The sequence below is a fragment of the Gouania willdenowi genome, chromosome 6, assembly GCF_900634775.1.
Source record: "Gouania willdenowi chromosome 6, fGouWil2.1, whole genome shotgun sequence".
In the NCBI taxonomy this organism is placed as follows: domain Eukaryota; kingdom Metazoa; phylum Chordata; class Actinopteri; order Blenniiformes; family Gobiesocidae; genus Gouania; species Gouania willdenowi.
In genome coordinates this window covers 53,321,705-53,348,406 of record NC_041049.1, presented here as the reverse complement: position 1 = coordinate 53,348,406, position 26,702 = coordinate 53,321,705, and the positions used below count along the sequence as shown (strand labels likewise).

The following is a 26,702-nucleotide window of genomic DNA, read 5'->3' as shown; positions in this document are numbered from 1 at the left end:
TAGCACTTCTCATAGCGCTTCTCACAGACAGTAGTCATTGGTTACAATTGTAACCAAAGGTGATGATGTGAATGGTAAAAAAGAGGTGTAGTGTGGAAAAAAGTCTTTGGTGAAACTGGCTCGCATAATAATACAAAGTTTATTAAAACAAGCAGAATCAAAAACCAGGGTAGGGACAGGAACCCTGTGACAGCAACTGGGGTCAAATCATGCTCTGAAGCAAAAACAGGAGAGAGGTGCTTATATCTCTCACAAAGTTTTCAGACATCATATGATAACTAAATTACCCTTCACTGGGACACAAAGAAAAGAAGCAACAATTGTCCATTATGGTGGTAAGACTCCCATATATCAATGAACAAAGGCCTGAGTTAGATTCATTTATAGCATGAAGCTGGAATTGGAGAAAGAGCAGGCATGTGAACTGGGTGCTTTCAAGGGTCACAAGACAATATCACATGCAAACAGCAGGTCTTCAAAGGGCGACTGAATTTGGAGTGTGAAACCATGTGTTCAGCAGCATGACGAAGGCAATACTCAGCCTTAAGTGAAAAGGAATATTGCATAAAATGAATATCATATTAGCAGTCACCTCACAATGAACAATGCAGAGAACTAGCTCCACATGATGAAACCATAGTGGGGAATCTTTTATTTTCAGTAAAGACTATCAACAAATAAATTATAGAAAGTGTCTATTTGTACAATTGCCGTATGGACAACCACCAGTGCTATTGGTACGGTTACCAAAGTACAAGTATGTAGTGTCTTAGGGTTAGGGTTAGGGTTAGGGTAAGGTTTAGTCTTTGTCACGCTACCTAAACTGGCCATTGACTGACTTATCACGTGACCTAAACTGGCCAAATAGGAGCGCTGCGTACGGATAGAATGTTGATATATTGATACGGCAACCATATGGACAGCCACTGCCTTTATTTATCGGTAATACTTATGATACAGTATATACAAAACTAGTATGTGTACCCTTTAAGATCAAAAGTCAAAACATTGAAGATAGATAATTCCAATGGGGTACAAATAGCAGTAAATTGTTTAATCGATGTGAGAACTATAAGGTGGTCCTTGAAATATTTTCTCCCCTGTACGAGGTACCTGGATCCAAAAAGTTTAAGAACTTCTGAAATAAGGATTGAAATAAGAAGTTGTTCTAACTGAAACATTTGTGCTTCTCAGAGTGATCCGAACCACCACCTACCTTCTCTATTGCCTGCACTGTAACGCGTGTCTTTACTACTGGGGCTCTGCCTTCAATGGACTTGGATCCACTCAGTGGGTGTACAATGGAGAGGGCAACAGGTGGGTGAGATCAACTCTCCCAGTTCCAGTAATGAGCAGACTTAAAGAGTAATTACATTATTTTGGTCTTTTTTTTCTTCTACACAGTTACATACGATGTTACTACTTTGCGGTGAAGACCCTGATCACCATTGGTGGGCTCCCTGACCCCACCACCCTCTTTGAGATTGTCTTTCAACTCATAAACTACTTTGTTGGAGTCTTTGCCTTCTCTATCATGATAGGACAGGTGGGCCAGGCATGAGGATCAACAGCTGTCCAATGAAAGAAAGGACGATCTTTAAACTTATTGGTATCTCTTCTTTTGTTTGTCAGATGCGGGATGTAGTGGGTGCAGCCACAGCAGGTCAGACGTATTACCGCACGTGTATGGACAACACCATCAAATACATGTCCTACTATCGCATCCCCAAAGATGTTCAAAACCGCGTCAAGACCTGGTACAATTACACCTGGCAATCCCAAGGCATGCTGGGTAAGCAGGGATGCCATACAGTATATACCTGCAGTTGAGGTCAATTACAATTGTAATTGAAAAATTGATAATTAATTATGATTATGATGTTTAAAAGTCTGTTGCTGTCGTAATTGTAATTAAATTGTAATTGAGTTTAGATAATTGATTTTGCAATTGTAAATGCCTCAAAAATTCTATGAAATGATCAATTATATTTTAACGCAAAACTGGGGAACCATGTTACAGTTCTACACATATGTAGCTAACAATTATTAAAATATGTTTCCTCATATCAAGCTTTCCCATATAATACCATTTGAAAAAAAATAAAAATCCAGGGGCATACTGACATAGATGATAGATATACATGTAAGTGTATTTTACAGCTGATTTAGGACCAGTTATCATAAGAGATGCTAACAGAAAGCTAACACAAGTGGAAGTTAGGTTATTTATTTATTTATTTCAGGCTCAGTAATTGTGATTAACTTTAATTTATCTATAGTAATTGAGAACATAATTAAAATTGACTTTCTGAGGATTAAAAAAAAAAAACTATTGTAATTTAATTGTAATTGGAAGAAATGCTGGTCACTGTAATTGTAATTTCATTGTAATTGAACATGGATAATTGAGAACTTAATTGTAACTGAAAAATGTAATTTACCCAAACCCTGACATGTGTTTATGTAAAGAAAGCACTGAGGTTATTTTCAAACATAACCCTGAATTCTTTGTCATTCAGATGAGCAAGAGCTGCTGACACAGCTGCCGGACAAAATGCGCCTGGACATAGCCGTGGACGTCAACTACTCCATTGTTAGCAAAGTGCCACTTTTTCAGGTAAGAAATAATCATTTAATTGTTTAAAAACATGTGCTGACCGTAAAGACTGAAGTCTTTTTCTCACTGTTTGTCCCTCCTGACAGGATTGTGACAGACAGATGATTTTTGATATGCTGAAAAGCTTGCGCTCCGTGGTCTACCTACCAGGGGATTATGTCTGCAAAAAAGTATTTTTGCTTCTTGTTTGCTAGTGTTATACATTCATTTTTATATTATTATTTCATCTGCCTCACATCATTCTTCCTTTTCATCTTCTTGAAACATTTCTTGACGTGTTCAGGGCGAGGTCGGTCGAGAGATGTACATCATAAAGGCGGGGGAGGTGCAGGTGGTTGGGGGTCCAGATGGGAGGACGGTGTTTGTCACTCTCAGAGCAGGATCTGTCTTTGGAGAAATCAGGTAAAGAATACCATGGTCACATTTAAAATGAGACAGAGGCTTTGATCCCTTGGTGATGATGGGAAAAATGAAAGATGTTTGTTTTCCCCTGTTTTTTTCTGATTTACAGCTTGCTTTCAGTCGGTGGAGGCAACAGGCGTACGGCCAACGTCATCGCACATGGTTTCGCCAATCTGTTCATTCTAGACAAAAAAGATCTAAATGACATCCTGGTCCACTATCCCGAGTCCAAGAAACAGCTCCGCAAGAGAGCCAGGTGAAACATAAGATTCCCCCTTAGTCAGCAGAATGCCAGACATTTTACAATATTTACCTGCTCCAAGGAGGTCATATTTTCACTGGCCTTTAATCATTTGTCTGTTAGCAGGATTACGTCAAAAGTACCTTAATTTCCGGGTTGTAAAGGGTTCAAAGAGTGAGAAAAAAGTAGCGGCTTATAGTCCGGAAATTACAGTACTTAAAGCTGCAGTTTATAGAATCCGCTCTGTCTCTGAAACCTTTTACCGGTGTCTTTTGTGAATGCGACTTTTTTCTCAATAGAGACTAGTGACAAATGTATGGACTTTATCTTGTGTTAGTGAAGAGTTTTCTGGTGTTTTAGGGACTCTGACATGAATGCACGTATTAAACTGTATTACTGCCCCGAGCAGCGGCCATCAGCTCGCCCCCTGCAGAAGATAACACAGTGGGCTGTACTGAACCCAGCTGCCGCTCATGGCAGAGTGACAACCATCACTCCGCATCCAGACTGTAAAATTAATTTACCTTGGATAAGCTACTCTTAAGTTTACAAGCAAGTTATTCCGTCTGTTAAGGCTCTCCCTCTGACACCAGTGTGTGTGGCAGACGCAAAGCGGTCTGTTCCTCCCGAGCATGTTTCTGTTGCTTCTCCACCTCAGTCTGCCTTTTTTCTCTTGATGTGCTGTGTAACTGTTGTGTCTAATGATGGAGACTTCTGCTGGGTCGTCCGTACACTTTTAGTACCGATGGTCCGTGAATGCGCCTGACTTCCGTCGAGAAGCCAATAGTAACGCTCAAAACAGCTCATGGAGCACAGCTGTTTGTAAAAAGATCTCTTATTAGCTGACATCCAGCGTCACGCTCCTGGATTTATAAATGTCATTTTACAGTCCACTCAGAACACTTGGATTACAATATGATCAAAGATTATCAAGGATTTTTGACCAACGGATGCCAAAAAAAAAAACCTTACATACTGCAGCTTTAATGGGTTTTCCTTCTAACTCCATGATAGATTTAATTTTGGATCAATACACTGATTCTGGATCAGTTTGAAAAATCTGAAATTCCCTATCCATCTAATAAAATGAAATAAAAATAAATAAATAAATATAAAATTCCCCTGTCTTTCATCATTGCCGAAATTTCAAAAATTATCTTCTTGGTTCATAATGAACCGATCTCTACAAAATTTCAATCAGTTATGTCGGGTTGGTTCATCAATTACCGCACCAAGTGTTTTTCATACAGGTTCCAGAATTGCGCATTTCATCAGGATTGTTCTAAAACATGGGGGTGCACTGCCCATACATTTGGAGTTACTGGGGATAGACATTTCTACCAACTCTTTAAAGTGTGAATGATCATGGTACCATGATCAGGATCACAGATCCAGATAACTGCTAATATCTGGCAAAAAAGAGATTTGGTGCTTGGTAAATATCTGCTCTTGTTATTTGTGTTCTGGTCTTTTTGGTTGATCGTCTTCAATTTTAATTACATGCTGCTTTCTAAAAGGTTTTTAGCTGTCGTTAATCGTCTCTATGTATTTTTTGCAAAACGATAGGAAAATGCTTAATAAAGGAAAGAAACCTGAGCCAAAAGAAGAGACGAAGGAAACCTCTCAGATACCTGCAGCTCCAGTCAGAACCGAAACTCCCAAACTGCTGAGAGCAGCAATCGAGATGACTGTGAAAACCTCTGGACTCAAAGGAGCACTAGCAAAAGTCAAGAAGACCACCAAGTCCAGTATCTCATTACAGGTAAACGTGCAAAACAATTGAAAACTAAACTCTGCGTGTCTTTTTAGCCAATGTGTAACATGCCTGAACGCTTCCTCTCCTCTCACCTCTCTTCAGCCTTCCATCTCGTCTTCCTTGCCTCCTCCATCTCCTGCCTCCAGCTCTGGACCAGATAGAGATACAGACACACCGTCGCCTGTCCCTGCCAGTCCCAGCACATTTCGCTCTGCTTCTCGTAGCCGACCCACAGCAATGCCTCCGTTTGTGTCTCAATGCCACAGCGACAGTGAGGATGAAGGGAATGTGCAAGGCAAGAGAGAAGAAAAGAAGATGTGAGCATTTCTTTACATTTTTTTTTAAGCGATGCAGTCTTACATCAAATGATCAGGGTACAACTGTGATCCATTCTGTAGTGGATATGTAAACATTCCCTTCTTGAAAATAATTCCGACTTCAAGTTCTTCCTAATCATTTTCAGTTTCATCATCCGTGTCGATTATTCAGCCATTACACTTGTCTAAGGTGGGTTTGTGTATTGTTTCCGCCTCATCAGAGATGGTTCATTACCACAAAACTGCAGTTTACAAAGGAAAAAGCTGTTTATGCTGTTGTTTGCCGACTGTTTACACATTCATGCCTTATATTTATGACTTTAGTCTTAGTTTGAGTAGCTAAAAATTCAAATGTTTTTTATGCTGCTTTGGATGAAATTATGCCGTTCCATCTAGAAAAATGAAAGGTGTAAAAAGATAGCCTACTATTAATTTAGGTTGATATGTTTCTGTCAAGATATTTAATTGTAGATTTATCAAGTCATGTTGAAGAGCAGTAGTATTCAGCAACGCAGTCAGTGTATCAATAACGATTAACCCATACATGCACATTTTGTTGGTATTGCTTTGCATTTTGTAAATTATTGGTCATTTTTGTATAATAATGTAAAAATTCTTATTTAATGTACATCATGATGTAAATGTCCCTACTGTCGGGATGTGTAAAAAGGTTCTAGTGACACAGATTATTGAATTGTTGTTGTTTGGATTTTTGTTTATTTGTTTTTTGTGACCCAGTCACCTACATTGATTTACTTGTATGTGTATAATTATTCTGCCTAGATGAGGCCCCAAACCAGCTAACAACACTGCCCTAAAATCTGTAGAGTTGATTTATTCTGTGTTGATGGAGCTATGAACAAAGGTATAATCCATGTCTCTATGAAATCTGTGAATTTTGTAAAAATAAATGTTTTACCATGAATAAATCTGGCTTTATTGTTGGTGTATCTGCAGAAACATAACAATTTCCTCACTCATAGAATTCTTTAGCGAAGGCCAGTGGGGTTTCTGTCACACTCATTATCAATCTCAGTTTCCTATTTTTAAAGTTAAATGTGGTTAAACGAGGAAAAAACCACAGCTTAGATCTTCATTTTGTTCCTCCATCTTTATAATTGGTGATTTCATATTTATATTGGTAAATGTGTTCTCTGTCTTGCACTAGAATTGGCTTCATTTCTCCCTGATATTTAGTAATATGAGTCTAAACCAGGGGGTGTCCAACTCATTTTCATTCAGGTGCCATTACAGGCCAATTTGATCTTAAAGGTGCAGTCTGCAACTCTGCAACGCACTATGTAAGGACAGCTTTACATCAAACTAGTAGTTTGTGTGAAAAAAACAGACTCATTGAGTAATTTACACTCGGCCAAGTGCCTTCATCGTCCTCAAATTTTAACAAATTGCTGTAGGGTTCAACCCCACCGCACTCCTCTATTTTACTCCGATACCTTGATAAATTCGGGAAAAATCACATGAATCCGCCATTGAAGATGTGTTGTTATGCGGCTGTACTCAAAAGAGATGGCGAATCCAAGCAAATCGGAGAGGATCATGGGATATGTGTCGTCAGTTGCAAACCACCTATAACTAACTGAAATATCACTTCTGAATGAAAACAGCTTACGCCTGACAGACTCACACTCAACTGCTTTTATTATTTATTATTCATATTGTTTTTATTCTGAAAAATGATCAATGAATTGCCTGTTTTCCCTTTTTTATCCTAATTATTTATTTACTTATTTATCTATATATTGTGTGTGAATGAAATGTAATTTGCATCTAGGGGGACTGTGGTTCACTTAGGTATGTATGTTGTATTTTGTAAGATTATGCAGTGACAATAAAGACTTAGCTTATCTTTTATAAAATAAGAAGACAAAATGCACAATTAATCTTTTATATATAACGACAAAGTACACAAAAATCAATATCAAAAGACAATGAAAATATTGAACAAAATGTTAATTGAAAATAAAAACAAAGAAATACAAACCCTTGTAGGATCTTCACGTACATAGGTTTTGTGGCCAAAATTGTATTTAATTTGGGCCAATTTGGTAGTTTTATTTATTTTCAGACCCAGAAGGATCCATAGTCATACCAAAAAACAACAATTGCAGGATTTTGTGAGTGCCATCGTGTTACGTTTTGCACTTTAAACAACATTTCCCAAAATCCTCTAATCTCTGACGTCATAGAGCAGCTGATTGACTGCGCGCGCATTGCTCGCCGACAGGAAGCTAAAGAATTCCACTAGTGCACAGTCAGAGGCTGGAATTAGAACAAATAATGAAAATACAGGCGAAAACGCTTTCTGACGCTGTCTTATCACAAAGTAAATAATAATAATTAGCTGACTGGTGATTATGAGGCGAGCTTACAGTAAATGGAAGTGGTTTTAAAGCTAAATTTAGACAGGATTATGAAGACGTGCTGCTAGCTAGTTTAGGTGTGTGAGCTGGAGCTGTCATGGTGTGGATAGAGATGGACAGCGATGCAGAGCTGAGAACACCTGAGCTACCTGTGGAGGTGAGCTCACTTTTCTGTCACATTGTATTTAAAACCGTGACTTATTAACTCTGTTTATTTTATTTAGTTTCTGCTGTTATTCTTCTTTTGAGTCCTGATAGTTTTTGTTCTTAAAATGTTTGTTATTTCTGTACATTGCAACATGTGGTTTTTTTCTTGAAGTTTTCTGATTATTTTGGGTTTTTTCCCCTGGTTTTTGTCATGACTTCCTGTTCTTACTTCTGTAATTCTTACTTTTATAATCCGTGTGATTTTCTTCTACATTTTATTAGAGGTCTACCGATATGTGATTTTCAAAGGCCAATGCAGATACCGATTAAATAAATAAATAAATAAATAAATAAATAAAACATTCAGCCGATATATGGCCGATATCTTGCGGAAGCTTATTGAATTCACTTGAATACAAAAAAAGTTTCTGTTTTTATGAGAAAAGTTTTGGTTTTTATGAGTTAAGTTTCTGTTTTCACGAGTAAAATAAATCCTGTTTTTATGAGTAAAGTACTCTTAAAACAGGAACTTTTTTTTTAATCAAGTGAATGCAATAAGCTTCCGTAATATCTAAAGTTGATATTTGAGGCCTATATACTTTTTTTTTTTTAACGCATATTGATTATGAAGACAATTGAAACACTCACATAATATAAATGTATATATTAGAAATTACATTTAATACAGCAATAGAACTGTTAACATTTATTGAACTTTAAATATACCCGTACACAACCAAGTAAAACAAAAATCCTTCTCCTATTAATGATATAATAGTATAATATTTGAGCAGGCACTATTATATTATATCCTTATCCTAATATATCAGCTTTTTATTTCTATTGCCTATTGGCTATGTCTATTGGCTTCTCCCTCTCCCATGCACATGCTGTTATTATTACTTTTTGTTGTTGTTGTTGTTGTATATTCATACATCTGAATGGATGTTTTTTATGTTCTTTCTAATGGCTACTCTAAAGTACTAAATAAAATGTAAAAAAAAAAATGAAATTGGTCGATATAAAAAAAAAAGTCCATATATCGGCCCGATATATTGGTCGATCTCTACATTTTATTCACATCAATGTATTTTTGTGCCTTTAAGATTGTTTTAAGTCAAGACATTTGACCTTTTTGTGCGTGCCAAGATGTGTTTTCAGGACATCCCACGCACTTCGGTGCTAAAAAAAAAAAACACCCCAAAAAAGAGAAAATGTCGAACAGGAGAAATTTGTTCATACTTATTATTGTGTTTTCAAAAATAAATGATTATCTGATGCAACGCTTTTTATGTTTTTTATGTTACTAGTGAAAATCTAGTCAACAATAAATGCATATAAGACATTGTTTCACATCCCAAGAAAGAGGAACCTTTATACTATAAATTAAAACAGAGATCAGATTTTTTCTTACATTCCCACATGCGCTTATGGGCCAATTAAAATAGTTAAAATAGTTCCTATATGATGTAGTTCCTGAGATATTGGAAGCTGAAAATGGAGGAAAAATAAGGACGCACGAAAACCAACAGATCCCCCCCCCCCCCCCCCCCCCCCCAATTTCAAGTATTCATCTGATCAAACTAAGAATTTACAGTGTGCCCACCCATTAACTGAGAAGAAGACAGTTTCTGAATTGTATCTTAATTTTGTTGAAATTGTATTTCTGTCTCAAAATCACACATAATTGTGCACATTTACACACAGTTGCTGTTTGTTTGTGTCCTTGATCTTATTATTTGGTGTTATTTCAGAGACCTTTTTTCTATTTCAAGGTGTCCATGTAATCTAATCCATTCTACTTTACTTTTCCTCTTGTTGTAGATCATAGTTTACATCTTAAGTTTCCTTCATGCCTCAGACAGAAAGGAAGCCTCCCTGGTGTGTCGCAGCTGGTACTCTGCCAGTCAGGACCTGAGCTTTCAGGTAGTTTCTCCTTGCGCATGAACACAATGAATTCTAATGCATAATAATAGGGATAGCTTAGCCGATGACCGATACGGACTGCCGATTTTCTTGAGCAGATATTTGGAGCCGATACTACTTTTGCTCCCTCAATTTGCATAATAAAAATTACACAATTATGACAACAAATGGTACAAATTTCAATTTTTTTAAAAAGGAACATTTATTGAAATAAACAAAAGTGAGGTAGAAAGACAATAAGTAAAACATTTTTTTACAAATATTAAAAACAGGTGATGTAGAACAAGACCAAGTAAATATTTCTGCTCTCTGTACATAATGCGGATCTGCGAACGCAGCGGCCCGCATCGGCCGATGCCGATACACGTAAAAAACAAAAAAAAACAGCCGATAATATCGGCCGGCCAATGTATTGGTTTATCACTACATAATAATGACTTAAGAGGGACGACTGTGGATCTTTAGTTTAGGGTGGCAAAGGGTTAGAAGATTTCGGGTACATTTTCACGGGAACTTTGGGAATTTATTCAAAAACATAAACTTTTCATTCTAATTATTTATTAGAATTAACCAGATAAAACATACTGTATCATATTCATAAATATTATCATCCATGCAAAATAATACAATTACACCCAAAAACAGTAGAAAATTAAAGCTTGTCCCTTAACAGGAATGTTAAATGTAGTTTGAAAAATATATTTTAATATCAACTAAAATATCAGCATCAGCTATTTAAAATTACTCTGAATGTATGGTTAATTCAAGTAAATAATTTCAGTGAATATCTTTTATTATTAATGATTCCGAAAATTCCTGGGCTTAAATTCCCGTGGAAATTTGCTGAATATTTTCCACCCCTTTGCAACCCTAGTTCGGACACATGACTCAGCTCTCATCTCTTGTGTTCCTCCCTGCAGAGGAACGTCACCTTCTGCTTCCCGGCCTCAGCCTCCTCCTTAGAGCTGGTCCGTTGTCTGGGCAACAAGTCTCGCTGCAGCCTGATAATCAGCCAGCTCGATGGCTTCAGTGTCTCCAGATTGCTGCTGTTGGAGGTACATTTTATATCACTATAGTTTTTTTTCTTCCAAAAAACACTTCCTATAATCAAATTATTTCTGTTTTTAATGATAAATACTCCACAGGATTAAAATACAATCGCTTCTCAATTTCAGTTAAACAATTCTGTAATTAATATATTCTAGGCAGTGGCTATCCGTATGGTTGCCCTATCAATATACCGACATTCTATCCGTACGCAGCACCCCTATTTGGCCAGTTCAGGTCATGTGATAGGTCAGTCATTGGCCAGTTCAGGTCGCGAGTCTAAGACTAAATCTTATCCTAAACCTAGCCTTAACCCTAAATCTAAAAATTGTAGCGATATTGGGTTATAACTTAACCCTAAACCTAACCCTAACGCTTAAGACGCTACAAAATTGTACTTTGGTAACCGTACCAATAGCACCGGCGGTTGTCCATATGGCAACCGTACAACTAGACACTTTCTATATTTTATTTGTTGATAGTCTTTACTGAAAATAAAAGATTCCCCACTATGGTTTCATCATATGGAGCTATTTCTCTGCATTGTTCCTTGTGACCAATGACTGCTGTCTGTGAGAAGTGCTATACATTACATGTTACTTACTTACCTACTTGCTTACAATGCAAATAAATCATGTAAAAGATTGATATAAAAGGGAGCTACAGTAAATAATTTTGAAACAAGTTGAAGGTGAAGGCCGCAACTCTCCGTTTTTAAAGGAATTGTGTCAAATATATCGTACTACCAAGAAGCTCACACTCATCCTCTTGTGGTGACTTTCCTATGCTGGTGACCCCATTGTGGAGGAGGAAGGTATACAGAATCTCAGCTCAAATGTCCCGTGTGACTTTCACTTCTCAGTGTGTGGTTTTTAGCTCTGTGGTACAGGTTTCACACACAGATAAAAACCCATTTCATTGTATATCAGTCTGGTCACACAGCAAGTGACGCTGAGGAAAAATAACAGCTTGCAGAAAATGTCATGTTACATGTTCTCTAAGAAGTACTGTTGCTGTACTGTGCTTTGTTACGACTATCTTACTCCATCTCAGCTCTGAAACTGAAGCACTGTGTTTAGCTTTCAGTCACAAAGACCTAAATGTGACTCAGCTATTATCAAACAAGTCACAGTCCAACTTCCAAACAGCAGCAGATATTGGATAAGAAGAATCATCTTTATTGGACCAATATACTTTGTTGCATACACTTATTAACTCTCAACTGTTGGTTGGATTGTGTAATAATATATTTCAGTCTTGCTTTTACTTCTGTCTCTCCTTGATTTCCTGTTGTGAGTGATGATCTCCTTGATGTCTACAGGTGGGTTTGTGTCTGGGCTCCAAACTGGAGAGCCTGGCTCTCCCTGGCAGCAGTATCACAGAAGCCTCTCTGCTAACCCTCCTTCCGCAGCTAACCTCCCTGCGCAGGTTGGACCTCAGAGGTCTGGACAGTCTCTTTATGTCCGGAGCCTTTCTGTCCAGGGAGGAACACAGACAGCAGGTATTACATAACAACACATAAATGGACTTGGACTTGATTTTATATAGCGTTTTATCACCACACTGAAGCAGTCTCAAAGCGCTTTACACATTAGCTCATTCACCCAATCACTCTCACATTCACACACCAGTGGGACAGGACTGCCATGCAAGGCGCTAGTCGACCACTGGGAGCAACTTAGGGTTCAGTGTCTTGCCCAAGGACACTTCGACACATAGTCAGGTACTGGGATCGAACCCCCAACCTCAGAAGACGTCCGACTACCACCTGAGCCACGGTCGCCCTACATAATTGCTTTGTCATGCTTAACACTCCTGGTCTGCATCTGAGTAAAAACAGAAAGGTCTGAAGATTCTTTCACGAGTTGTTTGATTTTCACTTGTTGGATTTCTGTGTTCAAGGTTCTCATTTGACAACATAGGGTCTTGGATTGATTTCTGGCACAACATGTGATCAAACAAACAAACACAGACTTACTTCGATTCAGTAGCTCCCAGTTAACAGATTCATGACACTGATATTTTGTTGCGTTTTTTTTTTTTTTTTCAGTGAGCATTCTTTTCAATTCAATTCAACTTTATTTGTATAGCGCAAATTACAACAAAGTCATCTCAATGCGCTTATCAAAGTACAAAATTCATAATAAGAAAGAAAAAACCCAACAAGATCCACATGAACAGTGGGAAGAAACAACTCCCTTTTAACAGGAAGAAATCTCCAGCAGAACCAGGTTCAGAGGTGGCAGCCATCTGCCTCGACTGGTTGGGATTAGTGGACAGAAGGACCAACAGAATAGGATAGAGAGATAGAACATCAGAGTGTCCCAGACGGACGAGCCCATGTCCGCTCTAGCAGTTAAGTTAATGCTATTATACGGTATATGCTTCAGCATATACAGTAAGTATGTTTTGAGTTTAGTCTTTAAGGTGGGGAGGGTAGCAGCCTCCCGTACTGAGACTGGAAACTGGTTCCTGTTCTACTTCTAGACACGTCAGGAACTTCCAGAAGGCCAGCAAATTGAGAGCAGAGTGATCTGCCCGGATATGTGGATATAAATCTGATACGCATCTGATATTTTGCAATGCGACTGCTGTCTGAACGGCCAGGTTGCATTTTATCTGACCTTTACGTCATCAAAATGCGACAGCGTCATAATTCTGCGTCCAAGACGAAGCGGCGGGGGAAGGGGGTAAACCCCAGTGGAGGACGTAACTAGGAAAGTAGACGGTCGAAGAAGAGTGAGTTCTTAAAATTAATAAATATGTATTATATTCCATTATCAGTGCCACACACACGCTGAGACGAGATGACTCCATATTTACTTCCGTAAACAGTGCATGTGCACGGAGTACCTCAGGACCTGTTCTGCACATTCTGGTCACTTCAGGTTCGCATTCCGTTCATACTCCGAACTGATAGAAGACACATTTAATGTGTAAATATGAACGAGCACACAAAAAACAGACTTTTTAAAAAATATTGGAATTGAGCATTAAGCCTTAATTTTTTATATACCTTTAACTATTTGGTGAACTAGAATGACACCTGTGCTGTTATCTTCTTTTGCTTTATCAGGGTTTCTGTGGGTCCTTAAATAGTCTTAAAGGCATTAAATTCAGCAATCTAAAATGAAGGCCTTAGGTGTCATTAAAATGTCTTAAATCAATGTTTCAAAAGTCTTAAATTTTAACACATAAGTATTGTTTTATGATTGTAATTAGTGTCACATTTTAAAATAAATGGTAACTTTTTTTTTTTTATGTATGTATAAACCACATCGGAAAATGTAAATTTAAGAAAAATGTTTTTTCTAATGGCTTTTCTTAATGGTTTTTATTTCTTGTATTTTTGTTGTTTTATAGATTTCTGGCTATTTTTGTAGTCATTTTTGTTTTGGCAGTGGTTTTTATTATTTTGGTCTGTTTTTTTGTGTATTTTACTGATATTTTTGTGTATTTACTTGGGGGCCACCGTCTGCACTAGACATGAGCAAAAATTGACCCTAACCCCATCTAGTAGATGTGGTGTTTTTTTCCCCCAATTATGTTTACTTTGAAGTTGGTCTTAAATTAAATTTCAAATGGCATCCATTAAAAAGTTTATGCTTCCTATGCTTTAGTTGACTAAAGCATAGGAACCCTGTTTATGCTTTGTACTGTGAACATGGAGCCCCACAGTGAAGGTGATGTTTTTATTTTGTTTATTTGCTGTTTTCAGATCAGGTCAGCTCTGTGCGGACTTGAGGAACTCAACTTGTCAGACTTACGCTACCTGTCTGACCTCACCTTTAATCGACTCACGGGATGCACTCCGCGCCTCCGCCGGCTCGCGCTGGCCGGCTGTCACATCGCTTTTGAGTTTGACCCGTATCGAGGGTGTCCAGTGGGGGCTGTTGAGGACTCGTCAGCGCTGCTGTCCCTCAGAAACCTGAGGAGGTTGTTAATGGAGCAGAAGTCCACACTCACAGCTCTGGATCTCAGCAGGACCTCCATCACCCCTGAGTCTCTGCGTACAGTCGTGCAGGTGAGGAAAATGATCTTGATATGCTTTAATACTGGTTTTGATGGTGCTGATATTACTTTGGTTGTAGGTTCAGGATTTGGCCTTAAAGGAACTGTTTCTACAAGGATGCAAAGAGCTCACAGACTATTCAGTGGAAGTTCTGGTGAAGCACCAAGCAGACCTCCACACACTGGACCTGAGCGGCTGCACCGAACTGACCGGCCGATCAGTGGAGGCCATCACACGAGGCCTGAGGTCACTGACACACCTGTACCTGTCCAAAGACTGGAAGATCAGTGAAAAAGGTACATCACTATTCCCACAGCAGCTCATGTTGCTTCTGTTCCTCAACAGCAACCAACAATAGATTAAAGCTGTCACTTTACCTACACAAATTCTAATTCTAGCTGTAAAGTTGCATTTATCATTTTGGTCAGATTTTCAAAGAAAACACTGGACCTGGTTGAGACATTTTACTAACTAGTACAGTGCCCGTCGGAAGTATGCATTCATGTGGGAGCTTAACTCATTCAGTGCCAGCCATTCTCAGATTTTCTACCCCCCTCAGTGCCAGCCGTTTTTGAGCATTTTGACTGATTTTAAAGACCCACAGAATATTTTCTACTATGACTATATGAAATCTGACACCAGATTCTGAAAGATTGAAGCCTCTACTTTCATCAAAAAAAATTGTTTCTGGCTCGTTTCATTCTTTTGTAATCAGCCGTTGAAGTCGGTAGTTTAACATCTTTAAGAAAAAAGACGTTTCCAACTCCCAGTTAAAGACCTCTGCATTATTGTGTTAGTTCTACTTGGGTTTTTGGCAAACCTCCCTCTCTCTCTCTCTCTCTCTCTCTCTCTCTCTGAACCCTTCCATCCTTCATGCGTTCTCAGGGCTGGCAGACCTGCTGTCCGTGTCCTCTCTGAGGACTTTGGATGTGTCGGAGTGCATTCACGTCAATGGGACTGAGTTGGTGAAAGGATTGGAGCGATCCGATGCTGCTGGTGCTCAGCTGGAGAAGCTCCACCTCAGGAGCTGCACCTACATCCAAGTCCGTCTGCGTCGCTTCTTACATTTGCTGTGTTTGAGCTTCACAGTGAAGAACAACACAGAGCGTGTTCTTTATCTTCTCTCCGTCTCTCTCCAGGATCTGGCCGTGTTCTCTCTGAGCCAGCTTCTCGGGGACTCCCTGAGGGAGTTAGACTTGACATCCTGCATCAACGTGACTGATGTGTCAGTGCGCGCTGTCACCACCTACCTCCAGAAGCTGGTAGTGCTGCGGCTCGGCTGGTGCAGAGAGGTCACTGACTGGGGGCTGCTGGGACTGGTGCACCAGAGCGAGTGTGAGCCTGAGGAGGAGACGGTGAGGGAGGGGCTTGTTAGAGCCCGATATGTAACAAGAACCGAATTGTTATATAACAAATGTAATAAAAAAAAATGTATGTTAATAGAACCCAAAATGTTGCAACAATATACATATTATATACTGTATATATTTACGCATACGCATTTGGGTATGATACTACTCCCTACATTGAAGCAATAAGCCCTCAATTGGTCTCACCCTGGGACCCACATTTTGCCACATATCTCATCTTTTTTAAACATAAATCTATATATTTTCCTGTGCAACATGCATATCACAGCGTGCCGCCTGTCAAAAGAAATGTTTCTTTCAAAATAAAAGACAAGTCCAACATGAGCGACATTAAGTATTTATAAATTAAGTATTTATTTATTTTTTACCGGCTGCCTGCAGCCCATTCAGTACAAGTCAGCGACGCACTCTTGGGTCCCGACCCACCAGTTGAGAATCAATCCTTTAATCCATAAATCAGTGACTCACTCTGATGTAATACAATTATTACACTGTTAGGGGAAACAGCCCCTAATGTAATAACATTTTTATTCATTACATTTTGGGCTCAGCACTTTTGTTACGTTATTGACCATTTTGGGTTATATATCAATACACTTTTTTTTATAACAATTCGGGTCCTGTTACATTTCGAGTCGTTGTTCCATACTCTTAACAGAGCTTTCTCATGATGTGCGAGTACTTAAAAGTTTTTAAAATGATGTTACAGGAAGAAAAAGGCCCCAAGTTTACTCGTACTTTTGGCAACATGGGCTTCTTCAAGCCCCCTCCCATGCCTTTTGGGGAGCGACCTAAACTGGTGACACAGAACGACCTGGAGCACTTCAAACAGAAAGCTGGAGCTTCACTTTTAGCTCTGAGCCGCCTGCAGGAGCTCGACCTCTCAGGCTGCACCAAACTCACCGACTCCAGCCTCACACAGGTAGGAAAGAAGCACAGGGTTCAGACTTCAGCAGTTTCACAAGTAACATCATATTTCATATTAAATAAAAACAAAACTGCATGAAAAACAAATGTAATAATGCAGGTAATAACAAAACATTGTTTGCAATCTGTGACAAAAAGTTTCAGAAAACGAAAAGCAGCGAGTACACGTATGAAATTAACTAACAGGGAAGTATTTCATAATGCAAGCAACATATTTCATGAATAAATCAAAACTCAAAATCCAGATTAAACTAATCACCTACACAAAAAAAAACAAATGTAAAAGTGCAGCAGTCAAAAATACAGGAAATAATAATCATAATAATATAATTTTCTGCTCCATGTGAAGTACATCCCGACATCATTATTTCCACATTACATTTTGTTCTCGGTCGCATATCTAATGCAGTCTAATAATTTAATCATCTTTTCATTTCTGTCTTTAGTGTTAAAGATCTTTATTGTCAGTGAAGAAAGGCATTTTTGAAAGATTGGCATGAAATTGAAAATGTCCTCCTGTTTGTCGCGCCCCACCTGTCGTACCTCCACGTCCTAGCCGTTAACGCTGCTTCTCTTCATTCACAGGTGCTGCGTTTTCCAGATCTCCGACATCTTTCTCTTTCCTCGCTGCCAGAGATCACCGACACCAGCGTGGCCTCCCTAGCCCAGCACTGCCGCAGTCTAACCCGGCTAATGCTGAGTCACTGCCCAGGGATCACAGACCGTGGAATAACAGACGCCATGCAGCACCTGCACAGACTGCAGCACCTGTCCCTCTCCTGCTGTGATAACATCACTGACAGGTGTGTCAGTACGTCTCTGAGTCCACCTGACAGTGCTGGGGTCAATTACATTACTCAATTATAATTATGTCTTCAATTATGATTACAGTGAATGACATTTTATCCAATTACTATTCAAATTATTATTTTTCCCCTGAAAGTCAACTACGTTAAAGCTGATATCCAGAGTTTCTGAGAAATCTATGTTTATGTATGATTCTTTTTAAATGCATAAAAATACCTAACTGGTCTTTTACTATGGTCTACTGCCGGTGGTCATTCATATACATTAATGTATATAAGTCCCTCCTTCGTCCTATAGACCCCTATACAAATGGAAACAATCGTCGAGTTTGCCCAGCCAATAGCCTTCAACTTCCTGTTTTTGAGCCTGTCAATCAAAGTGAATGCAGAACTGTGCACGGAAACAAGGCAGCGCGACACAACAGTAAACAGGTAAATATGATTTTGGTTCTTACCTGACCCATAGACCTATATCAATGTGAACTTGTTTTGTTCCGTGATGCGCGTGCTGAAAAGTAGAGGCGTGGCTTCTGGTAGATTGGCAGAGGCAGGGGGAGGAAGTGGAGCTGTTTAAGGTGGGACATTGAGACATTTCTCAGAAACTCTGGATTTCAGCTTTAACTGCATCATAATTGTAATTAATGATCAATTACACAATTATAATTATAATTGAGTCCAACCCTGGTATCTGCATGTAAACAACTCGCTCCTCTCTGCAGGTCCTTATTCATCCTGGTCCAGCACTCTCAGCGTCTGAGGACTCTGGATATCTCACTGTGCAAAAACATCTCCATGAGGACTGTGGAGCACCTGCAAACTCAGCTGCCCTCCATGGAAAACATAAACAGCAGGTTCATAGGTGGGACTGACCATCCTCTGACTGACGACAGCTGCTGCTGCTGCTAGCACGAAGCTAATCACCAAAGCTTTTTAACGCCTCACGGCCGAGACATTCTACGTCTTTGGAAGATAGATTTATTTCTCTGTGAGACACTTACTATGAATTTTACAAAGGGCACACGTTTTAATTTCAGAACAGAAACAGGTTTAACAGCACAAGCCATCAATAATATTTTCTTAATGTGAAGATTAGTTTAAATTAAACTGTGATATAAATGCATTTCACCTTGATTAATGATGCTTTCCTGCACGTTTTAAAAGGTTTTGCTGTAACGTTGATCTGCTAAAAAATTCTGATGTTAAAAAATGATGCAACAAATGGTAAAAAAGAATCAGGACGGGAGATTTCTGTGGTTCTCTTTTTAAATTATAGAAGAATAAAATCCAAGTATGATCACCTTTTGGAGCTATTGTTTTTGTTTATGGTTCCTGTCAAATAAACCCAAACTCATAGCCTAGACTTAAACAATTCCAGAAAGTTAATTTGGTCTTCTTTTTGAATAATATGTTACGATTTCATAAATTTATTCAGCGTTCAGACAAGCTTTTTTCAGGAAATTGACTTTGATCTCCTAACATATTCCCAAATGTTAACTGCCAGTCTTCTTCAGAAGCGTCTGCTGATCGCTTTGATGTTTTCTCTTGACTTCCGCGTAATAATTCCAGCAAGTTCATTATTCAAAAAGCAGACGAAATGAAACTTGCTGGAATTATTACATGGAAGTCAAGAAAACATCAAAGCGATCAACAGACACCTCCGAAGACTGGCAGTACAGTCAATATGTAGGAAGATGAAAGTAAATTTGAAAAAATGAAACCTTAACATATTAGACTAGAACTGTTGACAAATAATTTTCACATCAAAGCCTGTGACAATAATGCTTTTATATATATATATTAGCAGGAGGTTGTAAGAGGACAAGGATGAATGTTTGAAGAAATTGCTGCTACAAATAATACATTTTCCTTCAATGTGATCTGAAAAGTCTTGACGTACTCTTCTATAAATGGATTGTGACACATGCTGGTTAATTATTTTGAAATTGTTTATTTAAAAGTCATCATTTGCACATAATTCCAAATGACTATCATCACAGAGTGTTGTGTATCAGGTGTTCACTGCAGCGAAAAGTCATCATCGGGATGAAATACAAAAAAAAAAGACTTGGAAACATTCTCAGACAGTTTTACATCGTCGTTCAGTGACAGTTTCACTGGTAGGCTCAAAGTTGGATGAATGGGGTTGTGTTTTCATCACCTCAACTTTAGTGGAACTCAAAAATGTAAAAAATATCTATAATTTCTTTACATTCTGTAAATGTCTTGCGCTTATAAACACTTCTCATACAAAGCAGTTATTAATAAACTATAGAACGTTACATCCATTTTGTACCAACTCTGTGCTTCAACTTTACACAACTTTAGTTTGTACACAAGGATACAAACTTTTAGTGTCTTTAACAAAATTCAAGTATTAAAACAACAAGTTTGCACAGGTTATCCACTGCCCGTCAGATTAAAAATATATCCTTTTAGTGTCAAATTAGGTGAATCCAAACAATTCAGGGAGAAATTGTGCAAAATTTTCTAGCAGTAATTATTTGGACGTAAATCACAGATGATTAAAGATGCTACAACAGCCTTTAAATCAAAGATCATCATATTGTCAGAAAAACTTAACATTGTTTTACTGTACTCATCTCTTCATAAAGTCCCACAATGGTGCCAAATAAATGTTTGTTCACTCTGCATTTTAAAAAAGATCCACACAAATAGTAATTCCTGGTATTTTTACGTAATAGTCATTTTTTTTGTTTTTGTAAAATACAAAAATGTAAGGACACAAATTTATAGTACCACAACTGAAGAAGTTCAAATGTCCTCAGTACCTGTTAGTTAGGTAAAGATGTGTAGCATAGCGGTGCTCATTGCTTTACTCTGTATAAAAGATCTAATGTTAAACCGATCTGTAACAGGAAATACACACACACACCTTTAAATGTCCACACTCATCCAGCCCGTGTGTGAACGTCCTACTGCTCCGTTTGGCTGAAGTCGTAGCAGAAGTTGTAGTTACTGGGAGGTTTGGGGATGATTGGAGCGTTGTCAGGGATTGGAACGTTCTCCAGATCCAGGAGGCGGAGCTTAATCTCCATGGAGAGGAGGATCTCCAGCTCGCTGCGCATGGACTCGCTGCTCATCTCGCGGCCGAGGAGCACGCTCAGTCCATCCGTCCACAGACAGAACTAACACACACACACACACACACACACACACACACACACACAAACAAACACACACACACACACACACACACACACAAACACAGAAACAAACACACCACCACAAACACACAAACACAAACACACAAAACACACTCAGTGCCTTTGGGATTTTTTTTTCTCACAGCTTATTTTAGTTTTGATAGAAAAACAGGTTCTCACGTCTATTCTGGAGGGAGCGATGAAGTTCAGGCTGCACTCCACATCATACGTGATGCTGAAGGCCAAGTCCAGCACATCCTGCACAAAGAAACCAGATCCAAACTTTACTCAGCATGACTCAGCATTCACTGTCATACAGAGTCCAGATAAGTCCCTTATGTCTAACACGTTGTCTGCTTATCTTCTGTTATTCAACAACTAAAAACACAGGAGTGACAGTGAGTGACACTTTCAAATGTTGGTACAATAATGAAAATAAAACAGCCTGAAGTGTTTTAGTTTTAAACAGAAACAAAAACTTTGTGTAAGGTAACAATAATTCTAATAAAGTTAGGAACTTCAATGCTTCTGAGACAATTACATCATATGTAATAAAAAGTCTACATGTAAGAAAAAAAAAAGTTATCAAATGCCCGACTCTTAAAGAAGCAAACGGGAATTTTGACATTTATTGACATGCTCCAATATTCATCATTCTAAAAATTATATTAAATTCCTTAAACAGCTTAAGAACATATTCTGATATGGTAAAAATGTAATTCAATTATTAGAAAGCATCAATAGCCTTTTTTTTGTTTTTTAAGGCATTATTAAATATTATTTGCCTTTTATACATGTTTTTTTCCTACAAAGCATTATACGGACACCAGGTGAAGCATGCAGTGTTGATTATACACTGTTACGTCTAGAAGTGTCAGAGTGAGGTTGTTGCTCTCAGCAGAGAGTTGGAGGAATTCAGGCTCAGACGAGGGCGTGACCATGACTGTATGCTGACCTTGTTCTGTTTGCCCTTGTTCTCTTTCATGTGTGGGCAGTCTTTTCCTGTCAGCAAACTCTTGATATCTGCCACTGGAACTGAATGACAGGAAGTAACAAACACAAAACTCATTATGACAACATATTTATAATGAAAAAAAAAAAACAACTTTGTTATTTCTCAGTGCTGATCCTGATAGAGAGACAGATTTGTGACCATGCTGGACTCTCAGGCTTTTCGTTTTATTAATAATAATAATGCATTTTATTTGACTATAAGCAACTTTCAAGACACCCTGAAAAAACAAAAAACAAATACGATAAATATCAGAGACAACACAAATAAATGAAATACCAAGGACAAAAGTAAAATTACAAATAAATAATATAATAAGACAAAGCAGTAGAATTTAAAACATTCAATTTCAAACAAGAAATTCCATATCTGACTCCAACACACAGAGACCAGCAATCACGTGTACAAGCTTTCCAACCCATCAAGAAATCAGAAACCAATTAACCCATTAGTTCCCAAACTGTGGAGCGAGCCCCCTCCTCATGTTGTAATGACAGCAAGAACAACTTTGCTGAACATTGAGCATGAAAAGTACTTTTTCTTTACACTAAAATAAATTTTACTGTTGTAAAATACATAATTACTACATTTTACGTTATTTTTATTAGTTTTGAAGAAGAATAAAGGTTACATCTTTTACCCATGTTGTTGACATTTTTTCACGAATGGTTCCCGTACATTTTTCTTTCTTTAAAGGCTCCACAACATAAACAGTTTGAGAATCACTGAAATAACTAAACAGACACGTTGGTAAACTGTACAGAAATCCAATCATGTAAACAAACAGATTCATACCTATAGTTTATTACTGAGGGAACCCACTCCTATGATTATTACAAAGGGGAAGAAAATCCATTGCAGTCTTTAGTTGTACACTACTTACTCTTGTTCTGCAGCGTTTCTATGGGAGGAGCTTCTGTGTCGTCCTCCACATCGCCATAATGAAGCATTTTGTGATTGGGCGACAAGCGGCAGTACCAAAGTTTATCTGCATGAGAGAAGACGGTTACAGGGTGTTTCCTGACGAGTCACAGACCTGTGTGTGTCAGTGTCACCCTGTCGGCGTCGGCTGCTGATCTTTCTGAACATGGTGCCCTGACACAGTCTGTTGAGTCTCTGCTGGCGGATCAGCTCCAGCAGCTCAGGCTTCAGTCGCTCTTTGAGCTCACTAAAGAGGAAAGTATTGCTTCTTCACATGAGCTGTGTTCAAAATCACATACTAACGTACTACTCATACTAAGTCTGATATCATAATTACTATGTAGTGTGTTCACATTAGATAGAAATAAGCTATAGAAATAACCAGATGTATACTACAGTATATCGGGACATTTTTGAAGTATGCACAGTGGGCACACTATTCATTCTCAATTGCCCCATGATGCATTGCGAGCAGAACATAAAATTGTCCTGGGACCAGCTTCAAGCTAAAAGTCAAACATCCCCTTTTCAAAACAAAAGCATCTCTCCTAACTGGAAGTTTTGTCAGTAGCACAATAACGAGTCTTTGAAAATCTCTGAAATGTCATCATGGAATGTGTTTACGGGAGTCTCATGGACCAAATGACCACATGTTGATATTCTACTTAGTCACTTTCTGACTTAAAATGCTTTCACAACTTTAAAAGGTGGCGAATCAACGAAGATATTTATCCTCCGTCTGCTTCAGGTTTGAAATGTATCTTGAGAAACTTGGAAGTACACTTCAGTGTGAACGGTGCAACCTAATCATACTAATAGTATACAGTAGACAGTTTATACTTAGTGTGTAGTACGTTAGTATGCAATTTCGAACACAGCCATGATCATAATATTGTCTTGTCCTGGTCTATTTCACAAATGTCGTCAGAAACGTACAAATAATACTGAAAAAAATCAGGTCAAAATGGCAGATTTTTCACAAGGTCACATCTGAGGTGATTAATTTTAAAAGAACAGCGTTAAACTGTTACACTGAGCGTTTGGAGACAAGCGGCGAAACAAAAACAGCAAGCAGACTGCTGAGCTGATGGAAACTAGTGTTGAACAGAATCTACTGAGCCACAGGATGAATTTCTATTGTAAATCCTAGTCTTTCATATGTGAGGCGACCATTCTGCAGTTTTCAAACACACATCTAAGTGACAGACACAGTGTAGTGGATTCCACTCACAGCACTGGTGGAGCCAACGTCTCCTCCTGGTGGAGCCGCTCCGTCTGCCTCAGTTTGAGGATCTCGCTGTAGTTCAGAGCGTTCACTTTGTTCTTGAACAGCTCCAGGGAGGTGGGCTTACTGGATAGAGTCCTGGTGATCTGCTCCCTCACCACTTGCATCACCTGAGAAATGAAGGAAAAACAGATGTCTACAGCACTCCACATCCCACAATGCAATGCGTGAAACATTTCCGAAAATGTCAATAAACCGCGTGTTAACAATGGAGATGAAAATAAACTTTCAAGCAGCAATTTCAACCTTTAACATGTTTTTTTTTCCGAGCAAATGATCTTTAACTGTATAATTTGTGAGGCCTACACGATGGCTTTATCTGATAAAAAACACTTTCATCTCCAAAAGCTTTGAGAAGATACTAGGAGATCTTCAGGAGATTCGGCAATATATTGTAATATTTCACCACATGATTATGGTATCGATCCAAAAAAAAATGTCCAAATAGTTTTTTTAAATCATGGATTCTAACAAAAAATACATTTCATTGTGCCAACATATGCATAACACGTAAACGCCTGGCCACTAGGTGTCAGTGTAGCGCATCAGACTTTGTTAAACTACTTCATTCTTCAGTTTGGAAGGTGATTGGTATGTTATTTTCATAAAACATACTGGGCACTTATAGATGTATGTGGTTACTTAAAAAAAAAAAAAAAAAAGGAATTTCAGAAATTAACAGAATCAGAATCTTTGAAAAAATAAAAGTTTTTTGAAAAATGCAATTTGACAATTTGATCAACATACCACTTGTTTTTGATACTGGTACTAGAATTACAGTAAGTTACTATGGACTTGTTCTTGCAAGTTTAAAAAAAACATGAAATAAATTGTATTTTATCGCACCGATTAGTATCGAGATATATCGCATCGTGACATGCAAATCAGGAATTGTATCGTATCGTCAGATTTGTGACCATGCACACCCCTGGATTATACTTTACATGGTTATGCCATTGCACTACTCTACTGGATCAGTGTTAGGTTGTGCTTTTGGAACAGAACTGCAGTGAAGTCCTCGAAATGCATCACAAACATAAAAACAACTTTCTGCTTTATGGTAACCCTGTGTGTATGAACCATAATGTAAAAACTGAGCAATCTGTTGCCACTTCTGTGCATTAAACCAACTAGTAGTTCTCTGTTAACTCCACGTCTTTCTGAGGTTAAGCTTTAACAAAAAGACATCGTCATTAGTGGTGTAACAATACATTGAAGCCTTTTCTCACTCTGGAAGTGTGCATGCGCGACCGGTGGGGGGGTCATAGGGCAAGAGGAATATAAATGTAAACATGATGCTGTTTGTGCTATGCGCTAAGATTTTCAGCTGACTTTTTGTACGATAAAGGTAGGACTAACCTATCTGACATTCCAATATATTGCAAGTGCAACACTCAGACTGCAGTCACTCATTTATACAGGCTTTCAATGAACAAGTTTAAATGAGTATTTGCACTTTTATTTGTAATGGACAAAGAGTTGCAAAAAAAAATAAAAAATGTGCCTGGCATAATAATAATGCGTGAATAAAATTGATCAATACAAAATGACATTGTTTAATATTATAAATGATAACTAAACTAATATGAATGGTAGTTAGCGGTACTGTGAGATGGTGAAAATACACATAGAAGAATAGAATATACTGTATCACTTATTTCTTGACTTGGTCTAATCTTGATGTGTTCATGACTAACAATTGATCCATATTGTAAGAATGTGCGAGAAGGTCCACTGTGAGCATTTAGTTGGTTTATTCATAACTCGTAATCACAACTTCACAACATGACTGTATCTGTGGAACTACTTGCAGGGGATTCTCCTCTCAGAGAGGTGGAGCATGCGCACTGTTGACTAGTACGGCAAGCGATAAAGAACAATCATAACAGAATGAGTTACACATATCACAGACATGTACTGTACATGTATATAAACTAGCCATTATATGACACCAGGCAGGTATTACAGTACGGTAAGGTACATTTATGAGGTACAACATTCATTAACCACGTACATATGGTTATTTTTTATTAAGCTATATCATTTAAATTTATAAATTTGAAGGAAGTGCACAAGATGGACAGGTCATTTAATCTGCACATTTTCTTAGTGTAATCTTGCTCCTCTTTTCTGCGTGTGTATAATTATCATTATTGGTGTTTTTCCGTTCATACTGTACTTTTATTATACATTATTAAAGCCCTCAGTGTTAAATAAAGTATTGTCTGATTCTGATAAAGTAAAACAGCCGATCCATGTTTACAAACTTTGACTATAAACTGGGTCACTGTTAAAACGTCAGGCAAAACCGGAATTTCCAGTTCTTGTGCAGCATTAGCTTTAGCAGCATTAGCTTTAGCTTTAGCAGCTA

At 38.2% G+C, this 26,702-nt stretch overlaps 3 protein-coding genes across 4 annotated transcripts in view; 2 read left to right on the top strand and 1 right to left on the bottom strand.

Annotated features, from left to right (window-relative positions):
• LOC114464261 (cyclic nucleotide-gated cation channel beta-1) overlaps positions 1–6,142 on the top strand; it is a 34,363-nt gene extending 28,221 nt beyond the window's left edge. Inside the window, exons 29-37 of the mRNA XM_028448310.1 lie at positions 1,195–1,317; positions 1,405–1,546; positions 1,633–1,792; positions 2,520–2,617; positions 2,704–2,787; positions 2,901–3,019; positions 3,129–3,275; positions 4,827–5,022; positions 5,119–6,142. Coding sequence (XP_028304111.1) covers positions 1,195–1,317; positions 1,405–1,546; positions 1,633–1,792; positions 2,520–2,617; positions 2,704–2,787; positions 2,901–3,019; positions 3,129–3,275; positions 4,827–5,022; positions 5,119–5,337 — 1,288 coding nt within the window. The 3' untranslated portion in view covers positions 5,338–6,142. The remainder of the gene's footprint in view (positions 1–1,194; positions 1,318–1,404; positions 1,547–1,632; positions 1,793–2,519; positions 2,618–2,703; positions 2,788–2,900; positions 3,020–3,128; positions 3,276–4,826; positions 5,023–5,118) is intronic.
• Positions 6,143–7,568: 1,426 nt separating this feature from the next.
• fbxl9 (F-box and leucine rich repeat protein) lies at positions 7,569–19,446 on the top strand. The gene is made up of 11 exons (XM_028450009.1): positions 7,569–7,871; positions 9,686–9,787; positions 10,708–10,842; positions 12,156–12,335; positions 14,553–14,858; positions 14,926–15,142; positions 15,732–15,889; positions 15,986–16,201; positions 16,926–17,138; positions 17,729–17,946; positions 18,669–19,446. Exons 1-11 carry the CDS (start codon positions 7,812–7,814, stop codon positions 18,853–18,855), a joined length of 1,992 nt encoding a protein of 663 aa, XP_028305810.1. The 5' UTR covers positions 7,569–7,811; the 3' UTR covers positions 18,856–19,446.
• Positions 19,447–19,877: 431 nt separating this feature from the next.
• The window catches only part of elmo3 (engulfment and cell motility 3), a 31,361-nt gene continuing 24,536 nt past the window's right edge, over positions 19,878–26,702 (bottom strand). For both annotated transcript variants that reach the window (XM_028450814.1, XM_028450815.1), the window contains 6 exons: positions 24,278–24,441; positions 23,181–23,293; positions 23,009–23,113; positions 22,069–22,148; positions 21,294–21,371; positions 19,878–21,095 (listed from right to left, as the gene is read on the bottom strand). In XM_028450814.1, coding sequence (XP_028306615.1) covers positions 20,883–21,095; positions 21,294–21,371; positions 22,069–22,148; positions 23,009–23,113; positions 23,181–23,293; positions 24,278–24,441 — 753 coding nt within the window. In that variant the 3' untranslated portion in view covers positions 19,878–20,882. The remainder of the gene's footprint in view (positions 21,096–21,293; positions 21,372–22,068; positions 22,149–23,008; positions 23,114–23,180; positions 23,294–24,277; positions 24,442–26,702) is intronic.